The sequence below is a fragment of the Macaca nemestrina genome, chromosome X (genome assembly GCF_043159975.1).
Source record: "Macaca nemestrina isolate mMacNem1 chromosome X, mMacNem.hap1, whole genome shotgun sequence".
Lineage (NCBI taxonomy): Eukaryota > Metazoa > Chordata > Mammalia > Primates > Cercopithecidae > Macaca > Macaca nemestrina.
This window is the reverse complement of record NC_092145.1, coordinates 146,098,867-146,121,228: the sequence shown is the minus strand read 5'-3', so window position 1 is coordinate 146,121,228 and position 22,362 is coordinate 146,098,867. Positions and strand designations below refer to the sequence as shown.

General features: G+C 38.8%; 1 protein-coding gene across 4 annotated transcripts in view; it reads left to right on the top strand.

The window, feature by feature from the left end:
• The window catches only part of LOC105478147 (glycine receptor alpha 2), a 231,476-nt gene that overhangs the window by 158,546 nt on the left and 50,568 nt on the right, over positions 1–22,362 (top strand). For all 4 annotated transcript variants that reach the window (XM_011735169.2, XM_011735171.3, XM_011735168.2 and 1 more), the window contains one exon: positions 18,974–19,123. In XM_011735169.2, the coding sequence (XP_011733471.1) occupies positions 18,974–19,123 (150 nt within the window). The remainder of the gene's footprint in view (positions 1–18,973; positions 19,124–22,362) is intronic.

Sequence of the window (22,362 nt, the reverse complement as noted above, 5' to 3'; positions counted from 1 at the left end):
ACTTGTATTTACAAAAGCAGGTAGCAGAACAGATTTAACTGATGGACAGTAGTTTGATGACTCCTGGACTTGAGCTTAGGTAAACTGATTTTGAATAGCTACTTTTATACATGTTCAAGCATGGAGCCTACTTAAATGAATAGATTAAAAATGAATATATTATGGTTTTTATTCTCATAATTACACTAATTAATTATCCTCCCAGTTATCTTGCTTATTATTTTTAAACTGAACTTTTCTCTTTAAAAAGTTAAAAAAAGAAAAAAAAAGAAAAAAACCATCAAATGTTTCCAAATTCTGGATTCATGAGGCCCAAAATAAGCAACTTATCTCCCCTTTCTCATCCTTTTTATCTATATTTCTTTCTCTCTCCTCCACAACAAAGATAACATATATTAACTGTCAATTGCTGCATAACAAATTTCCCCCAGATTTTAGTGACTTAAACAATATTTTAATCTTACAGTTTTGATAAGCATTTTTATCTTGTAGTTTCTATGAGTTAGGAATCCAGGTACACCTCAGCTGGAACCTCTCTTTCAGAGTCTCCCACAAGGCTGAAATCTCACATGATTTCATAGCTGAGGCTGTAATCTCACATGAAGGCTCAGCTAGAGAAGGATCTACTTCCAAAGCTCACTCATACAGTTGTTGGCAAGATTCCGTTCCTCCTGTGCTGTCAGACTGAGGCCTCAGCTCCTCACTGGCTACTGGCTGAATGCTACCCTCACTTCCTTGCTAGGGAGCCCTCTCCACAAAGGCAACATGAGAAAAGCCAGCAAGAGAGTGCCAGCAAGAAAGAAAGTGCAAGCAAGATGGAAGGCAGTCTTTTATAACCTAATTGTGGAAGTAACATCCCATCAATGCTGACACATTGTATTTGTTAGAAACAAGTCAGTAGGTCAGCCCATAGTCAAGGGGAACAGATTATCCAAGGACATGAATACCAGGAGACAGGAATCATTGGGGCCCATTTTAGAAGGCTGCCTACCACACACTATTATAATAAAACTAACTCTGCATTGGTCTTTTAGTGTAATGCTGTTTGTATTAGTCCGTTTTCACACTGCTGATAAAGACATACCGAAGACTGGGCAATTTACAAAAGAAAGAAGTTTAATCTACTTACAGTTCCACGTGGCTGGGGAGGCCTCACAGTCATGGCAGAAGATGAAACGCACGTCTCACATGGCGGCAGACAAGAGAAGAGAGCTTGTGCAGGGAGACTCCCATTTTTAAAATCATCAGATCTCGTGAGACTTATTTACTATCATGAGAATAGCACAGGAAAGACCTGCCCCCATGATTCAGTTACCTTCCACTGGGTCCCTCCCACAACACATGGAAATTCAAGACGAAATTTGGGTGGGGACACAGCCACACCATATCATTCTGCCCCTGGCCCCTCTAAATCTCATGTCCTCACATTTCAAAACCAATCATGCCTTCCCAACAGTCCCCCAAAGTCTTAACTCATTTCACCATTAACTCAAAAGTCCACAGTCCAAAGTCTCATCTGAGACAAGGCAAGTTCCTTCCACCCATGAGCCTGTAAAATCAAAAGCAAGTTAGTTACTTCCTAGATACAATGGGGATACAGGCATTGAGCAAATACAGCCATTCCAAATGGGAAAAAAATGGTCAAAACAAAGGGGCTACAGGCCCCATGCAAGTCCAAAATCCAGCAGGGGCAGTCAAATCTTAAAGTTCCAAAATGATCTCCTTTGACTCCATGTCTCACATCCAGGTGACTCTGTTGCAAGAGATAGGTTCCCATGGTCTCAGGCAGCTCCGCCCCTGTGGATTTGCAAGGTACAGCCTCCCTCTTGGCTGTTTTCACAGGCTGGCATTGAATGTCTGCAGCTTTTCCAGGTGTACAGTGCAAGCTGTCAGTGGAGCTATCATTCTGGGGTCAGAAGGACGGTGGCCCTCTTCTCACAGGTCCACTAGGTGGTGCCTCAGTAGGGACTCTGTATGGGGGCTCCCAACCCACGTTTCCCTTCTTCACTGCCCTAGCAGAGGTTCTCCATGAGGACATCACCCCTACAGCAAACTTCTGCTTGGACATTCAGGTGTTTCTATACCTCTTCTGAAATCTAGGCAGAGGCTCCCAAACCTCAATTCTTGACTTTTGTGCACTCACAGGTTCATCACCACGTGGAAGTTGCCAAGGCTTGAGGCTTGCACCCTCTGAAGCCACAGCCTGAACTCTATGTTGGCCCCTTTCAGCCACGGCTGGAGTGGCTGGGATACAGGGCACCAAGTCCTGAGGCTGCACGCTGCAAACAGCACGGCAACCTCAGGACTAACCCACGAAACCACATTTTCCTCCTAGGCCTCTGGGTCTGTGATGGGAAGGGCTGCTGCCAAGGTCTCCAACATGCCCTGGAGACATTTTCTTCATTGTCTTGGTGATTAACATTCAGCTCCTTGTTACTTATGCAAATTTCTGCAGACAGCTTGAATTTCTCCTCAGAAAATGGGATTTACTTTTCTATTGCATTGTCGGGCTGCAAATTTTCCAAACTTTTATGCTGTTTCCCTTTTGAAACTGAATGCCTTTAACAACACCCAAGTCACCTCTTGAATGCTTTGCTGCTTAGAAATTTCTTCCACCAGATACCCTAAATCATCTCTCTCAAGTTCAAAGTTCCACAAATCTCTAGGCCAGGGGCAAAATGCCACCAGTCTCTTTGCTAAAATGTAACAAGAGTCACCTTTGCTCCAGTTCCCAACAAGTTCCTTATCTCCACCTGAGACCACCTCAGCCTGGACCTTATTGTTCATATCACTATCTGCATTTTTGTCAAAGCCATTCAACAAGTCTCTAGGAAATTCCAAACTTTCCTATATTTTTCTGTCTTCTTCTGAGACCTCCAAACTGTTCCAACCTCTGCCTGTTACCCAGTTCCAAAGTCACTTCCATATTTTTGGCTATCTTTTCAGCAATGTCCCACTCTACTGTACCAATTTACTGTATTAGTTTGTTTTCACATTGCTGATAAAGACATATCTAAGACTGGGCAATTTAGAAAAGAAAGAGGTTTAATGGACTTATAGTTCCATGTGGCTGGGGAAGCCTCACAATCATGGTGGAAGGCGAGGAGGAGCAAGTCACATCTTATGTGGATGGCAGCAGGCAAAAGAGAGCTTGTGCAGAGAAACTCCCGTTTTTAAAACCATCAGATCTCGCAAGACTTATTCATCACTATCATGACAGCAGCACGGGAAAGACCTGCCCCAATGGTTCAATTACCTCCCACCAGGACCCTCCCATAAAACATGGAAATTTAAGATAAGATTTGGGTGGGGACACAGCCAAACCATATCACTGTTAAAATCTTTAATTGATGTCCTGTCAACGGGAGTAATTTGTACCTTCATAATATCCACATCCTTATAGGCTCAAAATGTAACTGTGACTCTGTCTTCCTAAGGAGCTCAGGGTGGGACCGATTATACAGTATTTCTGCAAATAAGGTGCTCTCATTATCTGACCCCAGGAGAGTTGGCATATGCTGAATAATTATTGCATAGTATTAGACAGGAAATACTAGTTTCTGTTTCAGCTCCATCATTCTAATTTTATAAATTTAAAACTAGCTGTGCAGAGCAAAAAGGGAAGTGATGAGTGTTAAATGATATGGGTAATATAGGTCTTAAATTGATTTGGTACTTACTGCTTGAAGACTGTTTTTTGATTGATATCAACACTCCATTCTTACTGGTGAGAGGCAAGCCATCCAGGCATAGGATATTTGCTAGTAAAAAAATTTTTTTCAGGATGTGTGGTTTCTTTGCTATCCTGGTTCTAAATGGCAATGATGTGACAGGCATCATTTTTGTGATAGGCTCTCCTGATCTAACTTGGGGTTTGTCATTTGTTTCAGTAAACTGCAGACCCTGTAACAAGCATTTGGATGCAGTTTATTTGAAAGGTGGTCACAAGAAAGACAAAAGAGAATGTGGAATGTAAACAGTGAAAAGAGAAAAGGCAAACAAGTGTATTACTGAGTTGGTTACCATGAAGGACAACTAGTGTTCAATTCTGCTAGGCATCCTCTAAAAACTGTGTAGAATTCTCTTCAGACTTGCCCCAACAAGTACCAGGAAATCTAGGGTCTTTATCCACCAACTCCCATCCTTCCATGGTTGAGGACTGCCCCTGGTAGTGTTCTAGGCTTCCTTGCATGCATGTCAAGAAAGTTTCTAAGGTACCAGAGAAATCTCTTAGGCAGAAAAGCTGAGCTTGGGGTGAGTTGCTGAGGGTTTATGTGAGAATTGTCCATTGAATCTGCAAGTAAACTCAGTGTATCTGCTATGCACATGGTATTGCACGTGCAATTGTTTTTCCTGAATTAGTCCTATTTGCTTCTAAGCAAGGAATTCACTATTTTAGGCAAGTCTTGCCTGGCACATAGAGGCATTCAATGAAAGGACATTATCAGATGATACTGAAAGTGCTAAGAAGGCGGAGTAGAGGGCCTGAAGGCTGTTACTGGGACACACAGCTCTGATCACCTGGAAATTGGGAACACATACTGCTATTGATGGGGTTTCCTCTCTCATCACTTTTTATTTCCCTTGAGTCACAGAATCTTAGAATAGCAGAACTCTTAGAAATTATCAGTCTAATCCTTTTATATCCCCAAGTGGGAGGATGAGGCCCCAAATCGTGAAATAATGTGCCCAAATTTGCAATGTTAGCCAGTGGCAAAGCTGAGGTTCACATTTTTGGCATCTTCTCATGGCTCTCTCCAACACAGGCTTGCTGCTTTCTCTTACTTTAGAAATCATACTTGATTTCCACCAAGGGACTGAGATTGATCTAAACTTTCTGAAGCAGATGTATGCAACTGATATGTTAGAAACTGAGGCACTCAATGAGCCCAACCAAAATATTTTCACACTTATACTTTATCTTTCAAGCATTCTATACACTTCCATATTGAAAAATAACAATGCTGTCTGATGGCATGGCCTTTTTATTTCTTCAAAGAGCTTACACATATACTTATGTCATTTTATTCAAAAGGCAGTAGGATTTCTTTTTAATCATTACAGACTCCTGTAGGCTAGTATCTATTGCAAATAAGTATCTAACTATTAGTGGGTGATCTGTGCTTCTGGTTTTTTGGTAAGCAGAAAGGAATGGAGCTGACTTGTATCAAAACGCTGCTCAACTATAGGAAGTGGATACAGTAGAGACATAATTTTGGTAATTTTTTACTAACAAAAAGTGAGATCAACAGCCCAGCCAGAAGCTTTCGAACCACATTAATTACAAACCTTTGACTGACCTGTAACTTCTTTTCTTGTTTTCTCCTCCTCACATGGAACCTGGAGCATGGTGGGTGCCTGGAATTTTTCCATTTCAGTTTCACTTTGAATAGTATGAAACAGTAGGTAGCTGATTAGCTTCAAGAGCTTTAGGCTAGAACACACTAGGCTTGAGCGCCCAGAGTCCCATGCCAAGAAAGGAAGGTTTCTGGCAAGTTGGCTCCTATCGAGACATCCTTGATGACCTGCGGCTTCTACTGTGAGCTCACATTAAAGTACAGAGCTGACACTAAACCAGTCCACAAGCCAGAGTCTGGGTGGCAAAGCTTCTTGGCTACCACTGACTCTACCATTCAATTGAAATTCATATTTCACACTATACTCTCATATGTTAAGTGCTCTATGGCCCTCCACTAAAGGAATCCTGTTCTCATCTCCAGGATGTAGCATCACAGTGGTCAGAGGATTCAGGTGCATTGGTGGGGGAGTTCAGCACCAGGAGGGGCCTCTTTGTACCCTGGAGTTATCACAAGATTCTAGGTATTTTGGGGAAATGATTTCTCCATCACTGCAAGTTGAATCAGGCTTCTAAGACTGCCTCTATTTTGTAGTCCAGAATCACCCATTCCCTACATATCTTACCCACTGGTCATCTCAGGAGTACATCATCCATGATTGTTATGAGATGATGACACATCTGCACATAGTCACTCAACACAGGTATACCCACTCACTCTGGTAAGGTTCTGAGTTTGAGAAATGTTCAGGGGTGAAAGGTTTGGCCACTGCTTCCTTCCTGATTTGGCTCTTCATCCCACTATAGGAGGCATAGGCAACTTGGAAATCATAAACCAACAAGCTCAGTACAGGCAGTGGAGACCTGTCAGTTCTTCCATATGCCTCCGCCCATCACTGTAAACCTTACCCACCATTCCAAGGCCTTTCCAAATAACAATTATTAAACTTCCCTCTTTTATTTCCTTGCTTGTAAGTATGAATTTTGAACCTAGGATAGGGTGGGGAGTAAACGCACAAATAGTATACAAGTAGTTGAGGCACTAATTGCTGACTGAGAAAATGAATGAAGATTGTGGTTATCTGCCATCTATGAACACTTATCTTCACAGTATGTCCATGGCTGTAGGTGTGACAGCACTACTGCTGTTTCTTGCTTGCCAGTCCCACTGCATGTACCTTCTCACCTCTTTTCCACATCAGATGTTGTCATCTGGTGTAATCACAGTCTGTGAGTAATTCTCCTGACTCATCGCCAGACAGGGAGGTTCCCACAGGGGTCAGTGAGGCAGAAAAGCACAGAATTTGGAGTCAAGCCAGACTTAATGCAAATCGCAGCTCAACCATTCTTTTGCTGTGTGATCTTGGTAAAGTTAATGAGTGAACCCAGTTTCCTTATCCTTATAATGGAGATAACTCATAGAATGCTGGTGGTGTAAGCTTTTTGTTGATGATAGCAGTGGTGGTGATTTTGTTCTGTTTGCTTTTTGTAACAGTATGTATCAGTCCCCATGATACACAGGAGTGCTCACTGCAATAAAGTTCCATTTATGTGAACTTAGATTATGTGAATTTAAAACACAGCAATATAAAAACACTAACAAAGTCTTAGTCCATGCACAAAACATGAAATCCAAGATATTCTACTTTACATTATTCCTCTGGGGAAAACTGCCTTGAATTATGCAAGTTTTGAATTATGCAATGTCTTCAGGGGCTCGTCCCTTACAAGCCAATGTGTCTGAGAATCTACAATCTGCCAAATGAGTGTTAAGATTTATATAAAGTATCTTATTCAATCCTTCAATGACCCCATGAAACTGGAATGTGTGGGCCCCTACTTTGATATGAAGAAATCAAGATTCCAAAAGGTTAAGTAATTTTTCCAAATTCATTGGTCATTCACCTAGGATTCAAATCCAAGTTGGTCTAGCTTCAAAAATGTTCCTTATTTTTCAGTTTCCTCCTTTCTTCCATATCTTCATAGTCTCCCCAGTTTTTCTCCTCTTTCTCTCTCTCTCGCTCTTTCATGCGCGCGCGCACACACACACACAACACACACACACTGACTACACAAACATTTATTAAGTGAAGCATCATCTCATCATCTCCCCAAAGCCCATTGTTGTCTTTCCAATACTGAGATCACCCAATTGGCTCTTTTCTTCATTGAGATTGTTTTTCCACCAGTGGGCAATTTGTTCCGAATCCCCACTTCCCCCTTATTCCTGCCCTTGATGGATAATAAACATACATCACTTGTTTTGTCACTGAAGGTGCAGGCACAGGAAGCAGACTATGGCAGGAATCAGTGTGCTTGTCTATCAGCCAAAAATATAGTGACATGGCAGACATAAGCACAGGGAAGAAGATGCTGCATTGCCCTACTTCCTCCAGATGCTAACCCCTCCTTCACCTTGACTCTCTCAGATGCCTACATTTGCCGGAGGCTGAGACTTGGGGGTGCCTTTCTGCAGAGTGTCCCTATGGTGCCTCTAACAATGGATATCACCTGGTGTTGCTTGTATATTCCAGGGCTGGCAGTTTTACTCTTCTTGTACCTCTCCACCCAGGAAACTCACATGGATAGTAAGTTTTGGCAAGCTACTTTATACAATTTTCTGACCACCATAATGGAGAGAAATATATTCATCTTTAGAAATAATATCAACTCACTAGGTCTGTGTACCATCCAATGCCCAACAAACTAATTGGTCCTCAAAAATCCATTTATAATTGGTCGGTTCCTGCAGATATCAGGCTTAGAGGCATTGCCACCCAATGTCTATTTCTGCAAGCAGCACTTTCGTAAGTAATTCTTTACTTAACCACTCGGCTTAGAACCCAACAATAATATTAGATATAGAGAGAAAATGGGGTGAGGGTGATGACACTGGGATGGGCCAGTAGTCAGTGCTGTCATCATCCAACTCTGCCAAGGAAATCTGATTTTCCCAGCATTAAACGGCAGGTGTGAGCTCTTTAATTAGGCAATAAAAATGGCAACTTGTTGTGGGGAGGGGATCATGGGGAGGGATAGCATTAGGAGATATACCTAATGTAAATGACGAGTTAATGGGGGCAGCACACCAACATGGCACATGTATACATATGTAACAAACCTGCACGTTGTGCACATGCACCCTAGAACTTAAAGCATATATAAAAAAAGAAGCCATACAGAACTTTAGACTCCCATAAAAAAAAAAAAAAGATAATTGACTGCTTAAAGCAAAAAATGAAACTGATGCATTGTTAGGTTTATAATGTATGTTGAAATAAAATGTAAAACATAAATAGCACAAAGTCTAGTAATGAAGAAGTGGAAGTATACTGTTATAAGGTTTTTGTACTATAAGTAAGGTCTGGCATTCAATATGAGAGGTGTGGCATCTCTAATTTATCTCTATAAACCCTAAATCAATCACTAAATTAATGAAGAGTTATAGCTAAAAGAATAACAAAGGAGATAAAATGGAGTCATAATATTCAATCCAAATGGTGGTAAATAAAGACAATAAAGGAGAAGAAAGAAAAGATGAGAAACAGAAAAAAGGCAAGGTGGTAAATTTAAAGCCGGCTAGAATAATAATCACACTAAACATAAATGGCCTAAATGCTCCAATTAAGAGGTAGCAATTGTCAGACTGGTTTAAAAATCAAGAGTCAAATATAAAGTCACAAACATGTTAAAACTAAAAGAATTGGGGATATAGTGTGCTAACACTGATTAAAAGAAAATTGAAGTGGCTATATTAAAACTAGACATAGTAAATATTCTTGCTTTTTAGAGCAAATAATACTAACAGTAATAAGCAGGGTCATTTTCTACTGATAAGGGGGTCAATTCAGTAAGTGGACATAACAATTATAAATATGTATGCACCTAATGACAAACTCCAAAATGTATGAAACAAAAACTGATAAAACCACAAGGAGAACTAGACAAGTCACAATCCACATAGGCAGAGATTTCAACCTTCTCTCTCAATAACTGATAGAATATATGAACAGAAAATTAGTAAGGATATTAAAGGCTTGACACAGACTATCAACCAATTGACATAATTGAAAATTACAGACCAACACCAACAGAATTACTTTCAAGTTCACACAAAATATTTACAAAATGAGCCCATAATCTCTGGGACATAAATCAACCCTCAATAAAATTAAAAATTGTATTAGTTTGTTCTCATGCTGCTAATAAAGGCATACCCAAGACTGAGTAACTTATAAAGGAAAGAGGTTTAATTACTCACAGTTCAGCATGATTAAGGAAGTCTCAGGAAATTTATAATCATGGCAGAAGATGAAGGGGAAGCAAAGCACCTTCTTCACAAGATGGCAGGAAGGAGAAGTACTCAGCGAAGGGGGGAAGAGCCCCTTATAAAACCATCCGATCTTGTAAGAACTCACTCACTATCATGAGAACAGCATGGAATAAACTGCCCCTATGATTTAAAAAAAAAATGTCAACTTGGCAGTAAAACTATAAACATGAAATTGTACAGCACCATGAATCTTTGGCACTAGGATTAATTTGACTATCTGTATTTTTTTCTCATGATACACTTACTGAATATAGGTAAGAGACCAAACAGAAAAAGCAAAGCCAGAATTCTCATTACCACCTCTGTTAATTACCAGCCATATAAAGTTTAGATATGCATTTAATAAACTCATTTCCCCCCAAAATGGAAATGGAAAGCATGATGGTATACTTTATAGCATTCAATAAAAGATAAGTTGATTGGAGCTACCAAAGCCTTCTATTTTATGTAACAGAAGCACATCTCAGGCTACTGTGGCCAACAGGTATCTCTCATTTCAACAGCTGCATTAATCAAGGTTAATTAAATATTTTCCACATATAAATTAGATACAATGAAATTGTACTGTACAGAAGAAAAAACTTCTATTCTGCTTTATCAATAGTTTTCAGGCATAATTTGAGAATAATTAAACATTTTTTATTTGTATAAACGTAAGTGGCACAAGTGCAATTTTGTTACATGGATATATTGTGGAGAATAATTAAACATTGACTCAAGCAGGTGGATATGAGGAATCATTCCACTTAAAGAAAGAACATCTGAATATTTTGAGATTGCCCTATGAATACATTTTGTTTCTTTTCTATTACAAAACAACACTTGATCATAGTCATTTGTGATTTTTCTCCACTGTAGTGAACTGCTCTCTGTACATGTTCATTAGCAATCCTCCTTGATTAGCTGCTGGAGGAATGTCACAGTTCTCTGGGGTCAGCCTAGGGGCTAGGAATATGGATATACTTTAGTTGGCACATTATCACATGGAAGTGCCTTGCCCATGAGGAATGGAGAGGGCATCCAAGCTGTAAGGACATTCAAGTAATCCTTGTACAATCGTGACTCATTATTTCTGTCCTGGGGATAAACATCATGTACAAAATGTCCCAACCAATAACAGCAACTGGCTTCATGGCACAGGAAACAGTATAGTGTCTGAACACAGACAATACAAATTGTGGGGCTAAAGGAAATAAATTCATGACTTGATTTTCCACTTTGAAACTGAAATAAGGATGTAATTCATGAAAAAAAATGGACTCTATTAAACTTGCCAAAGTTTTCAAAAATGCCAAGACAGTATTAAAAAGAATATTAATGGGAAACACCTCTAAGAAATGTCTATATAATGCCAAACAACTGAGCAACTAACCAAATTCCATGATCTCACTTATCTGTTCAAACAACAGATAAATGCTAATCTAGCACCATGAAACCCTAAACCACTTGACTGGTTCTACTTTCCCAGCAGATATATTTGCAAACTACATAAGTTGTAAAGTCATATAAATAATAAGTATTCTCCTTTCCCTTAATGAAAATAAATCCAGAGTAATTTGGATATCAACAACTGTCATCACTAAAAGACCAAAACTACATTTTTCTTCTTTTTAGTTCTCTTTTTTTTTCTGTAGCTTACCCTTCATATAAAGCAATAATTGTGAAAGAAATTTGAATTTATATAGCACTTGGAAAATTTGACAGTCAACAAAAACTTATGGGGACACTTACTATATGCACAAAAACGTCCTTGGTGACATGGATACAGAAGACATTACTGGATCTATATTCCCCCAAGTATCCTATACTTTAGTTGGGTGGATAAAACACATATGCATGAAGCAAACACTAAACTGGATGATTCTATCTTCAAGTGCATTACAAATTCTAAAGACGGGCAAGGCCGCCGTCGGCTAGAATTGGCAAAGAAATTATCACCTTGGGGATGGGATTTGGTCTACTCCTTGAAGAATTATCTGGAAATAAACAGATATAAAATGTGGGAAATGTTTCTATGCTGGGAGAAGGGTTTTTCCACCTTATAACACTATTAACATTTGGGACTGGGTAATTATTTGTCATAAAGAGCTGTCCTTTGCATTGTTGCGTATTTAACAGCATCCCTGGCCTCAACCCACTAGAAACCAGAGCAACTCTTTACTTCCCAGATGAAACAACCAAAAACATCTTCTGACACTGCTGAATGTTCTTGGGAGCAACATCACTTCTGGTTGAGAACCACTGGACTAGACATAGTTACCTAGGTTTTTTGTTTGTTTTTGTTTTTGCTTTCTCTCTCTCAGGGTTTTCCAACCTCAGAATTATTAGCATTTTGACTGGATGTCTTTGTTTTGGATGCTGTCCTGTGCATTATAGGATGTTTAGAAGCATCCATGACCTCAACTACTAGATGCCAATAGCAGCGCTCCCTGGTTGTGACTACCAAAAATATCTCCAGACATTGCCAAATGTCCCCTGGAATGAAAAGTCAACCTCATTTAGGAACTACTGGTGTAGACAAAGTCATCAGTGGGAATGGATTTGGCTTACTCAGGGCTAAGCAAAGTTGCTTAAACAAAACACCAAGCTTGTGTTACGAAAGAGTGCCATAAGATTGATTAACTAGGATAGACACATGCTGTGCGGGGCCTTGAATACCAGAGACTGCAATAGGCAGCCACAGTAATTCCTAAGCAGATGTGTTTCAAAATGAAATTGGGGTTTTAAATTTAATTTCACAGAAGCAAAAGACTAGGTGCCATGAAGAAGAACTGAATGCAGGTGGACTGGTTAGGAAGTTGTTATAATAACCAGGCATTAGGTGTTGATGGATAGGATTAAAGTGATATCTTTGGAATGGAGAGAGTAAAGAGTAAACCCAGGGTTGCTTTACAGACAGAAATGTTGAATCTGTGCAATAGATTGAATATTAGAGATGAAGACAACGGAGGGGGAAACAGTGGCAAAACCAGGTTGCTAGTGAGAAGGAAGATTTAAATGAGATGAATAAGAAGGAGGTGGCATTTAATATGTTTAATTTTGCAAATACTAACTGTAGCTATTTTAGAATTATCACAGAATGCTGGTGAGAGGTCAGGGCTGAGGGAATAATTTGAGAACTTTGGAAACACAAAACCTTCATATCCTAAATAAATGCATCCACTCCTATAGCTTTCTTCTTAATTCCTGTAGCTTGATAAAATAAAAATTTCCTTCTCACTCACATTATACTCTACTGTGCGGTGGGTGGCTGTAGGTCTTTTGGGGATCCAATCTTCTTCCATCTTATGGCACTGCCATCTTAAACAGGTGACACCTAAGGTGGCTGCAGAAGGTATAGTCCTAAGGGCCTCATGGAAGATTTTAGAGGTCCTAACATGTATAACTTCTGCCCATATTCCATTGAGGATCCAAGAGAAGTGGAAAATCTAGCTTACTGGTAGAGGAAATGAAATTTAGAAGAATATAGCCAGTCTCTGTTATAGCACTCAACATACACACACTACCACCACCACTACCCTGACACACAGAAATAAGAAGAAAGCTATCGGAGTGGATTAATTCATTGAGGATATGAAGATAGAGTGAAAACTGAGGAGGAAAGAGTTCAAGAAATGGAAATACCAAATGGAATAAGATGTCCCAAAGAGAGTAAGGAAGATCAGATGATTCAGAGATGTTGTTGATTCAGAGATGTCAGAGAGCCTGGAAGAGAACCAACCTATATAGAGGTGAAAGTGCCAAGAAGAGGTGAGGTAAATTTCCATAAGGAGGATAATGTCTACTTTGCTGAGACTCTTGCTTTCAGAGACAAAATAGCATCATGATAATTGTTTAAAAAGGGAGTGAGGAAGGAAGGAAAGGAAGGAAAGGAAAGGAAGGAAGGGAAGGAAGGCACCTTATACATCTATACTCCACCTCAAAACCATCATTAGCTTATTTTTACAAATTTTTGAAACCCCAAACCTATCAGCTTGACTTTCAATGCCTTCCTTTGCCAGCCCAGCCTACCTGTCCACCCCTCACCATTACCTCCCAGGTGCCCAGCATATCCCGGTCACTGGGTTGCTCATTATTTGCAAGACCACCATACTCTCTCCCATCTTTATGGCTTTGATTTTACAGCTTCTTCTACCCACCAAAGACCTGGCTCTTCTCAAGCCCTAAAACAAGTGCCACACCACCTAGAAATAAAGCCTTTACTGATTTTTCCATCGACATTAACCTCCCCATATTCCACCAGACTTTTTGTCCTTCCTTTACTTTGTCATGTGGAACCATCTACTTTATATCAGTTATATGTTCATGTGACTGTCTCCCTCTGTAGACCATGGAATTCTTAAGTGGTGAGGCAGGGTCACTAAGATGTACAACCCCAATAAAAAGAAGATAACATTAAAGTCTAGGTCAGAGGCTGGAAAATGTTTTCTGTAAAGAGCCATATGGTATTTTTGGCTTTGTGGCCATTTGGTTTCTGTCACAACTACTCAACTGTGCCATTTTGGTTCAAAAGTATCCACAAACAATATGTAAATGAATGAATATGGCTGTCTTCAAATAACAGTGGACTGAATTTGATCCGTGGACTATAATTTGCTGCCCCATGATCTATGTGAATGATACTTTCTGGAGCACAGCATGAGTGTGGTCCCCTGAAATATAATCTGGGAAGTCCTGGGGAGAATTAATATACTTCTTAGTCATCTTTGTATCTTTTACCCCATCTCCCACCAGCACCTAGTACAGCCCTCCATGTAGTAGGCTCTCAATGTTTGTTTTTGTTTTTCTGAATTAAATATGCCTGAAAAGATACCAACTGAGTTAATCATAACAGCATTTTGAGAACTTCATTACCTTTTAAAACTATCTTGCAAGTCTGTAGTAAAGTCGTTCAAGAAGGAATCATGTAAGTCCAAGAATCATAAAAAGAATGTGACAAGGAGGCTAGGCGCGGTGGCTCAAGCCTGTAATCCCAGCACTTTGGGAGGCCGAGACAGGTGGATCACGAGGTCAGGAGATCGAGACCTTCCTGGCTAACCCAGTGAAACCTCGTCTCTACTAAAAAAAAAAAATACAAAAAACTAGCCGGGCGAGGTGGCGGGCGCCTGTAGTCCCAGCTACTCGGGAGGCTGAGGCAGGAGAATGGCATAAACCCGGGAGGCGGAGCTTGCAGTGAGCTGAGATCCGGCCACTGCACTCCAGCCTGGGCGACAGAGCGAGACTCTGTCTCAAAGAAAAAAAAAAAAAAAAGAATGTGACAAGGGAAGATGTGAGCTCAAAACATCTAAGGAATAGGAGCTGAAAGAAGAGAATCTGACATCAGAGCTGGGTAAAAGCAACAAAAAGGCATTTCAGTTCTGAGAAACCAGCACCAAGGAACATCACATCATATGTGATAGATGTCTCACAACACCCTCTAAATCCATGTGAATAATGCATTTAATGCCAGGACTTCAATGCTGGAAAGATGTTCATGATTTGGAGGAAACTCAGAGACCAACCAAAATGATTAAAAGACTGGAAGGACTCATTTATGAGCAGCTATAAAAGAAGCCAAATATGAGCTTGGTCTGCTGATTGCTAGAAGAAGATGGAGAAAAGGTGTATAAATTACTGAATGCTGTAAACACTAGGAAGAGGAGGAATGATGGTCAGCTCTATTGGACTTAGCTCTCGGTATGCATATATCTCGGGCATTAACACATTCCTCTCATTATTGGGTCTTAAAACATTTATGGGCCATCTGAATAATATATAACTGGAAATGCTGTGATTGGTAATGTTCTATTATTACAGGAAAATAGGATTGCTCCAGAAGAGCAAATACAAGACAAACTATTGTTCATTAAGGAAGCAAATGTTCCAGGAATGTTAGGCGAGCTGAGAAAATAAAAACTAATAGTCCACTCTTAGAAGTATCAAATATATACAGTTGTGGGTAACAGTATATCATTCATAACTGTTTAAAGCACAAAGATGCAAAAATAGCTAGATATTTCCTCCCTTCCTTCTCTTTCATTCATTCATTCAGTCAGTCAGTCATTCAACCATCAGTCCATCTATCCATCATCAATCCATCCACCATGTATTTATCCACCAATCCATCTATCCATCCCACATAACTACTGCCTTTGCACTATTTGCTAGGTCCTGTGCTGGTGATACAAAGAAATACTGCACAGGGCCTAAACAAAAACAAAAACAAAAAAAATAAACCTACAGTCTAAGAGTAGGGTCAGGGAATACTTTAAAATATAATTGGCCGTGCACAGTGGCTCACGCCTGTAATTCCAGCACTTTGGGAGGCCGAGATGGGCAGATCATTTGAGGTCAGAAGTTTGAGACCAGCCTGGCCAACATGGTGAAACCCTGTCTCTACTAAAAAATACAAAAGTTAGCCGGGTGTGGTGGCACGTGCCTGTAATCCCAGTTACTCAGAAGGCTAAGGCAGGAGAATCATTTGATCCTGGCAGGCAGAGGTTGCAGTGAGCCTAGATCGCGCCCCTGCACTACAGCCTAGGCAACAGTGGAAGACACCATCTCAAAATGTGTGTGTGTGTGTGTATGTATATATATATACATACACACACACACATATATATGCACGCACACACACACTCCAGCCTGGGCAACAGTGTGAAACACCATCTCAAAATATATATATACACATATATGTGTATATATGTATATATAGATATATAAATTTGTATATATATATACAAATTTGTATATGTATATAAAATTGTAAGTTGAGTGAGATGAGGGACATCTTCCATGTAAAAAGTGGGCAAAGAAGGAACAGATAAGTTCAATAGAGAGTGATAAGGGAACAAAGAAACGTGGCCCCTAACTCAGATGAGAGAAAGGAGAAAGGTTGGGGACGCTTCCCAGGGGAACTGATATCTCAGCGAAGTCCTAAAGAATTCTGAGGCGACTATTAATCAGAAGGAGTGGGAATAACCATCCCAGGTAGGAAGAATAATATGTTTCAAGGACTGGAGATAACAAAGTGCTAGATCATTTTGTCACAATACATGTGGAACTGACACAAGTACTTCGGATTGTTTTAGACAAATAGTGTAAGGCAGGTGGTGATCTTAAAAACAATAATTAGAGGCCGGGCGCGGTGGCTCAAGCCTGTAACCCCAGCACTTTGGGAGGCCGAGACGGGTGGATCACGAGGTCAGGAGATCGAGACTATCCTGGCTAACACGGTGAAACCCCGTCTCTACTAAAAAATACAAAAAATTAGCCGGGCGAGGTGGCGGGCGCCTGTAGTCCCAGCTACTCGGGAGGCTGAGGCAGAAGAATGGCGTGAACCCGGGAGGCGGAGCTTGCAGTGAGCTGAGATCCGGCCACTGCACTCCAGCCTGGGCGACAGAGCGAGACTCCATCTCTAATAATAATAATAATAATAATTAGAATATATTATGATCGTGGGTGAGTTTTATGTTCCTTATTAATTTTTGTTCCTTCCAAAATTTATCCATTCACAAAATCACACCCTTCTCTGGCCAAATAATTGCAAACATTTATAAGGACTTATTCTGTGTTTGAAACTATTCTAAAATCTTTATGTATATTAAGTGATTTTATCCACTTAACAACTCTACGGGGTAGGTACTATTATTGTTCCTATTTTAAAGATGAGGAATAGAGGCAGAGAGAGGTTATATAACATAACTGAATTATACAGATAGTAGCAGAGCAGCATTTCTTAATTGGGGCATCTTACTCCAGAATCTCTGCTTTTATGTCCACTGTGCTCCTGCAAACCTTCTAATTCAAGAGCCTATTTTCATATCTTTACTTCTGTAACTCACCTAAAAGTTGATCCAACAAATAATCAGAGACACAGTCAAATATTTTGGGAGAAGAATGTTTGTAACAGCAACATTTATAGTCATAAAATATAAGATAGAAAGTAACCTATATGTCTTACAATGTGAATGTTTAATCATGGTATAGACCATTAGGCAAGCATTAGAAATTATGATCTAGAAGAAAAATAAATAACATGGGAAATGCTCAGTATAAAGGTCAAAGGTAAATGCAAAGATACAAACTATGATCCTAACAATGTGTTTGTGTGTGTTCGGAAAGGAAATCCACTAGTCAGACTGAGTTCCAATTCCGATCTTGACTCTGTCATTTATTACTTTTGTGACCTTGGGTAATAATTTCATCCCTCTTTACCCCAGTTTTCTCATCAGAAAATTGGGATGAGTTGTTGTAAGGCTTAAAAAATTCACACACATAAAATGCTTAAAATACTGGCTGGCAAGCACTTGACAAATACCAAAATACAGGAAACTATTTAAAAATTAGAACTGGATTGTACACATTCAGATGGTAGTTTAGTAAGTATTCTTTGTAGTCCAGGATGCAATACTTTGTAACTTCATCCAATTATTTTTCCCTTTTACAGTTGAAAAAATAATTTTAAGTTGAGAGAATGAGGGGCATTTTCCATTGCAAGTAGAAAGTATTTGCTTTCAGAATCTACTTTGTCAAATTATAAGACTTACTAAACACTTAAGCAAACACTGAAGGGTTATCAAAGTTTTCTTTTTAACCAGATACCTTCTCAAGGCTAGATTCTTGATATTTTACTTTGGTTGAATACTCTTAAATTGTGAGGATTTAAAACTATTTAGAACTGTGTTTTCATGTCAGTTAGGATCAGTAAATTGAAGAAAATTACAAATTGGCTTCTGAAGAGCCTAAGGCCATACATAGTTTTTTTCTCATCCATGTTTTGAAATTATCTTAATTATATTGGTTTTTAAACGTTAATTTAAAAAAATAGAAGTGAGCAGTTTTAATAATAGCACCCATCTATTTTGCCTCAAAGTTTCATTTTTCTTTTTTTAATTAAGAGAATAATTATTTTTAATTGACAAGTAAAAATTGTATATATTTATGGTGTACAACATGTTTCAATATATGTACACATCATGGAGTGTCTAAATTGAGCTACTTAACATATGCATTATTTCACATATTTATTTGTAGTGAGAACACTTAAAATCTACTGTCATTAAGGAAATTCTTGAAGTCATCTTTGGACCTGATCTCAGGAATAAAGCTACTGGTTCGGGGGCATGTGACTTTCAGTGCTCTGCCCAGAATCTTCAAAGTAGAATCAATGGCTTAAGCACTTTCTTAAGAAAACGCTGGAAAATCCTTGACCAAGGAAATTAGGTTATTTTGCTGCTCACACCATTAAGAATCTGGTTTCCTGGCAAGCTTTCATAGTCTCTCTCTCTCTCTCTCTCTCTCTCTCTCTCTCTCTCTCTCTGTGTGTGTGTGTGTCTCTCTCTCTCTCTGTGTGTCTCTCTCAGGTCTCCTATGTAAAAGCGATTGACATCTGGATGGCGGTGTGCCTTCTGTTTGTGTTTGCTGCCCTACTGGAATACGCAGCGGTGAACTTTGTCTCCAGGCAACACAAGGAGTTCCTGCGCCTCCGAAGAAGACAGAAGAGGCAGAATAAGGTATGATTGCCCCTCAGTTCAGACAATGTAGAGCTTGAGTTGGTTAGCCAGGCAATATAATTCAGAAAACAGAAGAGCACACAATAAGCAAGAAGCCAAGGTTAATTTTTGTTCTGATTTGTCCTACTACACTGACTTAGTGCTCAGCTTAGGCCTTTAAAATTGGGGAGGACTGTCAGATTCAGCAAATAAAAATACATGTCATGGAGTTAAAGTGGAATTTCAGATAACAACAAACAATTTTTAGTATAAGCACATACCAAATATTGCATGGGACATACTTATACTAAAAATTGTTTATCTGAAATTTGGATGTAACTGGGCTCCCTGTATTTATCGAGCAACTCTAATTGGGGATATATACTCAATTTGACCAAGTTACTTTAAAATCCTGGTTCTTCTAAATATTGACTCTGTGTGTGTGTGTGTGTGTGTGTGTGTGTGTGTGTACATCACTGATCTGATTGAGTTTTTTTCATCAATTGCTCTGGTTTTATGTAAATTATTCCATACCCATGTAGATTACAACATGATAAATCTAGTGAGACTGATCTTATGATCTCAACTTAAACTTTAGTGCAGAATCCTAAGCTTTACACTGTCCAGAGACTTGAGGTTTGAAATGCATAGCTCAAGATCTCCAGTCCTGTGGTTCCCAAACTTGCCTGCACATTAGAATTGCCTGGGGGTATTTTAAAAATCCCAAGCCTTAGACACAACCTTACACCAATTAAATCTCAATGTTAGGAGGGGCACCAGCCTCCGTATTTCTGCAGCTCCCCAGGCAATTCTGGTGTGCAGACATGCTTGGAAAACACTGTTCTGCTTTATAACCCAATCTTGTAGAGGCTATCAAAAGGCTTGCACCTGTTTTCCATTTCAAACTCTGGGAGAGAAACATACCCTTTGATATGGAGAATGTTACCTCCTGTAACAATACTGCTTGAGAACTAAAGTTAACATTTTATGTACAGTAGAGAGATTTTTCAAAATCTGTTCCAAAAAATATTTGATAAACTAATCCTGCTGGTGAAGTAATAGTTATATGCTACTCTGTTGGAATGAAAACAAAAATATTCCACAGTCACTATTAATGCTGCAAATACGTAGGTGTAAAGCTGAATATCTGTTGTGAGACATTGCTTATACTGAGGAGTTTATGTGGGTATGAGCTCACTGAGTTCTGACTGCATCCACTAAAAGCTTTCCTGCACATACTCTGGGCTGAAAGAGATAAATCTGTCCTGTTAGCTGCCCTGTCCCACTCTTCGCTACCTCTCAGGAACATTTTGTCCTGCCATAGATAAGGAGAACAAGTAAACAAGCACAAATATCATCTTTGCTGTACATTACCTTTTAATGTTGTGCCTTTCTCAATTTTCTCCTCACTGCCTCCTTGTTGGTGCTATCGTTTCTTTAATCACATTCACAGAAGTTCAGCACACAGCAGCAAGAGTTCAGGATCACTTGTGCCACCCAGAAAATATTCTTACATTATGATGGTATTTCAACACAAAACAGTATAGAACTCATGCTGCAACCGCCTCAGTGGATGGTTTAAGTCCTTCAACAACTTCTTTTACATATGGTAATACTGCTCAGGTTTCCCAAACTTACCTTATCGTAATAAGACTCACCTAGGACCCCTCTGAAACATACTAATTCTCAGTAAAATTCCTTTCAGATGTTGATTTATAAAGTTGGGTGGAATACAAGAATCTGTACTCTTAATAAGCACTCTAGGTGATTCTTATGATGAGATAACTTTAAGAAACACTATCCTGGCTTACTGACTGCATGCTCTCCTAGACCAGAGATGGAAAATGGGTTTCATTTTGCTTCACAATTCTAAATAATTGTTAGGGAATTTTTTAATTACTGTGTGAAGGATTCTTAGACTGTACCTGGGCTCTGTGGGAATGAGATCTGTCATCAATTAGCAATGTCTGGCATTACATAATAACAGATATTAAAGACTAATTTTTTAAAAAGTATAACTAGCAAACAAGTGGGGGTGGATATGGAATAATAAAAAGACAAAATCAATCTAAAAGAAAGAGGGAATGCAGAACAAGACAGATAAAGAGAAAGCAAATAGAGAAGTGGTAGATTAAACCCAAATATATTGTAAATACAGTGAAGGAAAATAGAATAAATACCTCTATTAAAAGACAAACATTTTCAGATTAAATTAAAAAATAAAACTCAACTCTAGTCTGCCTCCAATAGGCACACCTATAATATCAAGACACAGAAAGCTTCAAAGTAACTGTGGATAAAGATATATCATGCTAACGCTAACCAAATAAAGCCAGTTTAGCTCCATTAATATTAGATAAAGTAGACTTTAAGACCAAAATTATTACTAGACATAGAGATATTTCATAATTAAAAGGATCATTTCAATAGGGGAATGTGATTACTATAGATACGTATACAACGAATAACATGGCCTCAGAATACACCAAGTTTAAATTGACAAATATAAAGAAGAAATAGACAAACTCACACTCATAGTGAGGAATTTTAACATACCTCTCTTAGCAACTGATAGAAACAAAGCAGACAAAAAGATCAGTAAGGATATAAAATATTTAATAACATAATTAACAAACTACACCCTCAAATGCAGTAAACACATACTTTTCAAGTCAGAAGAAACATTTTGGTACATTTACCATAAGTTGGACCATAACGCACTTCATAACAAATATCAAGCCACTGAAATCATATTATCTGATTAAATAGAATTAGGCTAAAAATCAATGGTACAAAGATAACTAGAACATCTCTATAAATTGGGAAATAGCCAAATACTTCTGAAATAATTCAGGAGTCAAAAAGAATTCACATTGGAAGTTAGAAAATATTTTGAATTGAAAGATAAATTGTACATATCAAAATATATGAACTGAGCTAAAGCCATGCTTAGTGAAAAATGTATACTTCAAATGCATTTTATAAAGATAGAAAGCTGAAAATTGATTATCTAAGAATCTATTTCATGGAGATAGAATGAAGAATAAGAAATTAAATCCAAAAAGTGTAGAAGGAGTGAAAAAAACACGAAGAGCAAAAATTAATAAAATAGAAGAATGGTCCATTGAGTTTACTGATTATCTTGTCATGAATATTTTCAAATCAGCATTTGGGAAGAAACCAGATTGCAGTAGTTTAAAGTAGGTGAGGATATGGAATAAGCAAGTATAGATTACTTGAGAATTTAGCTCTCAAAGGGA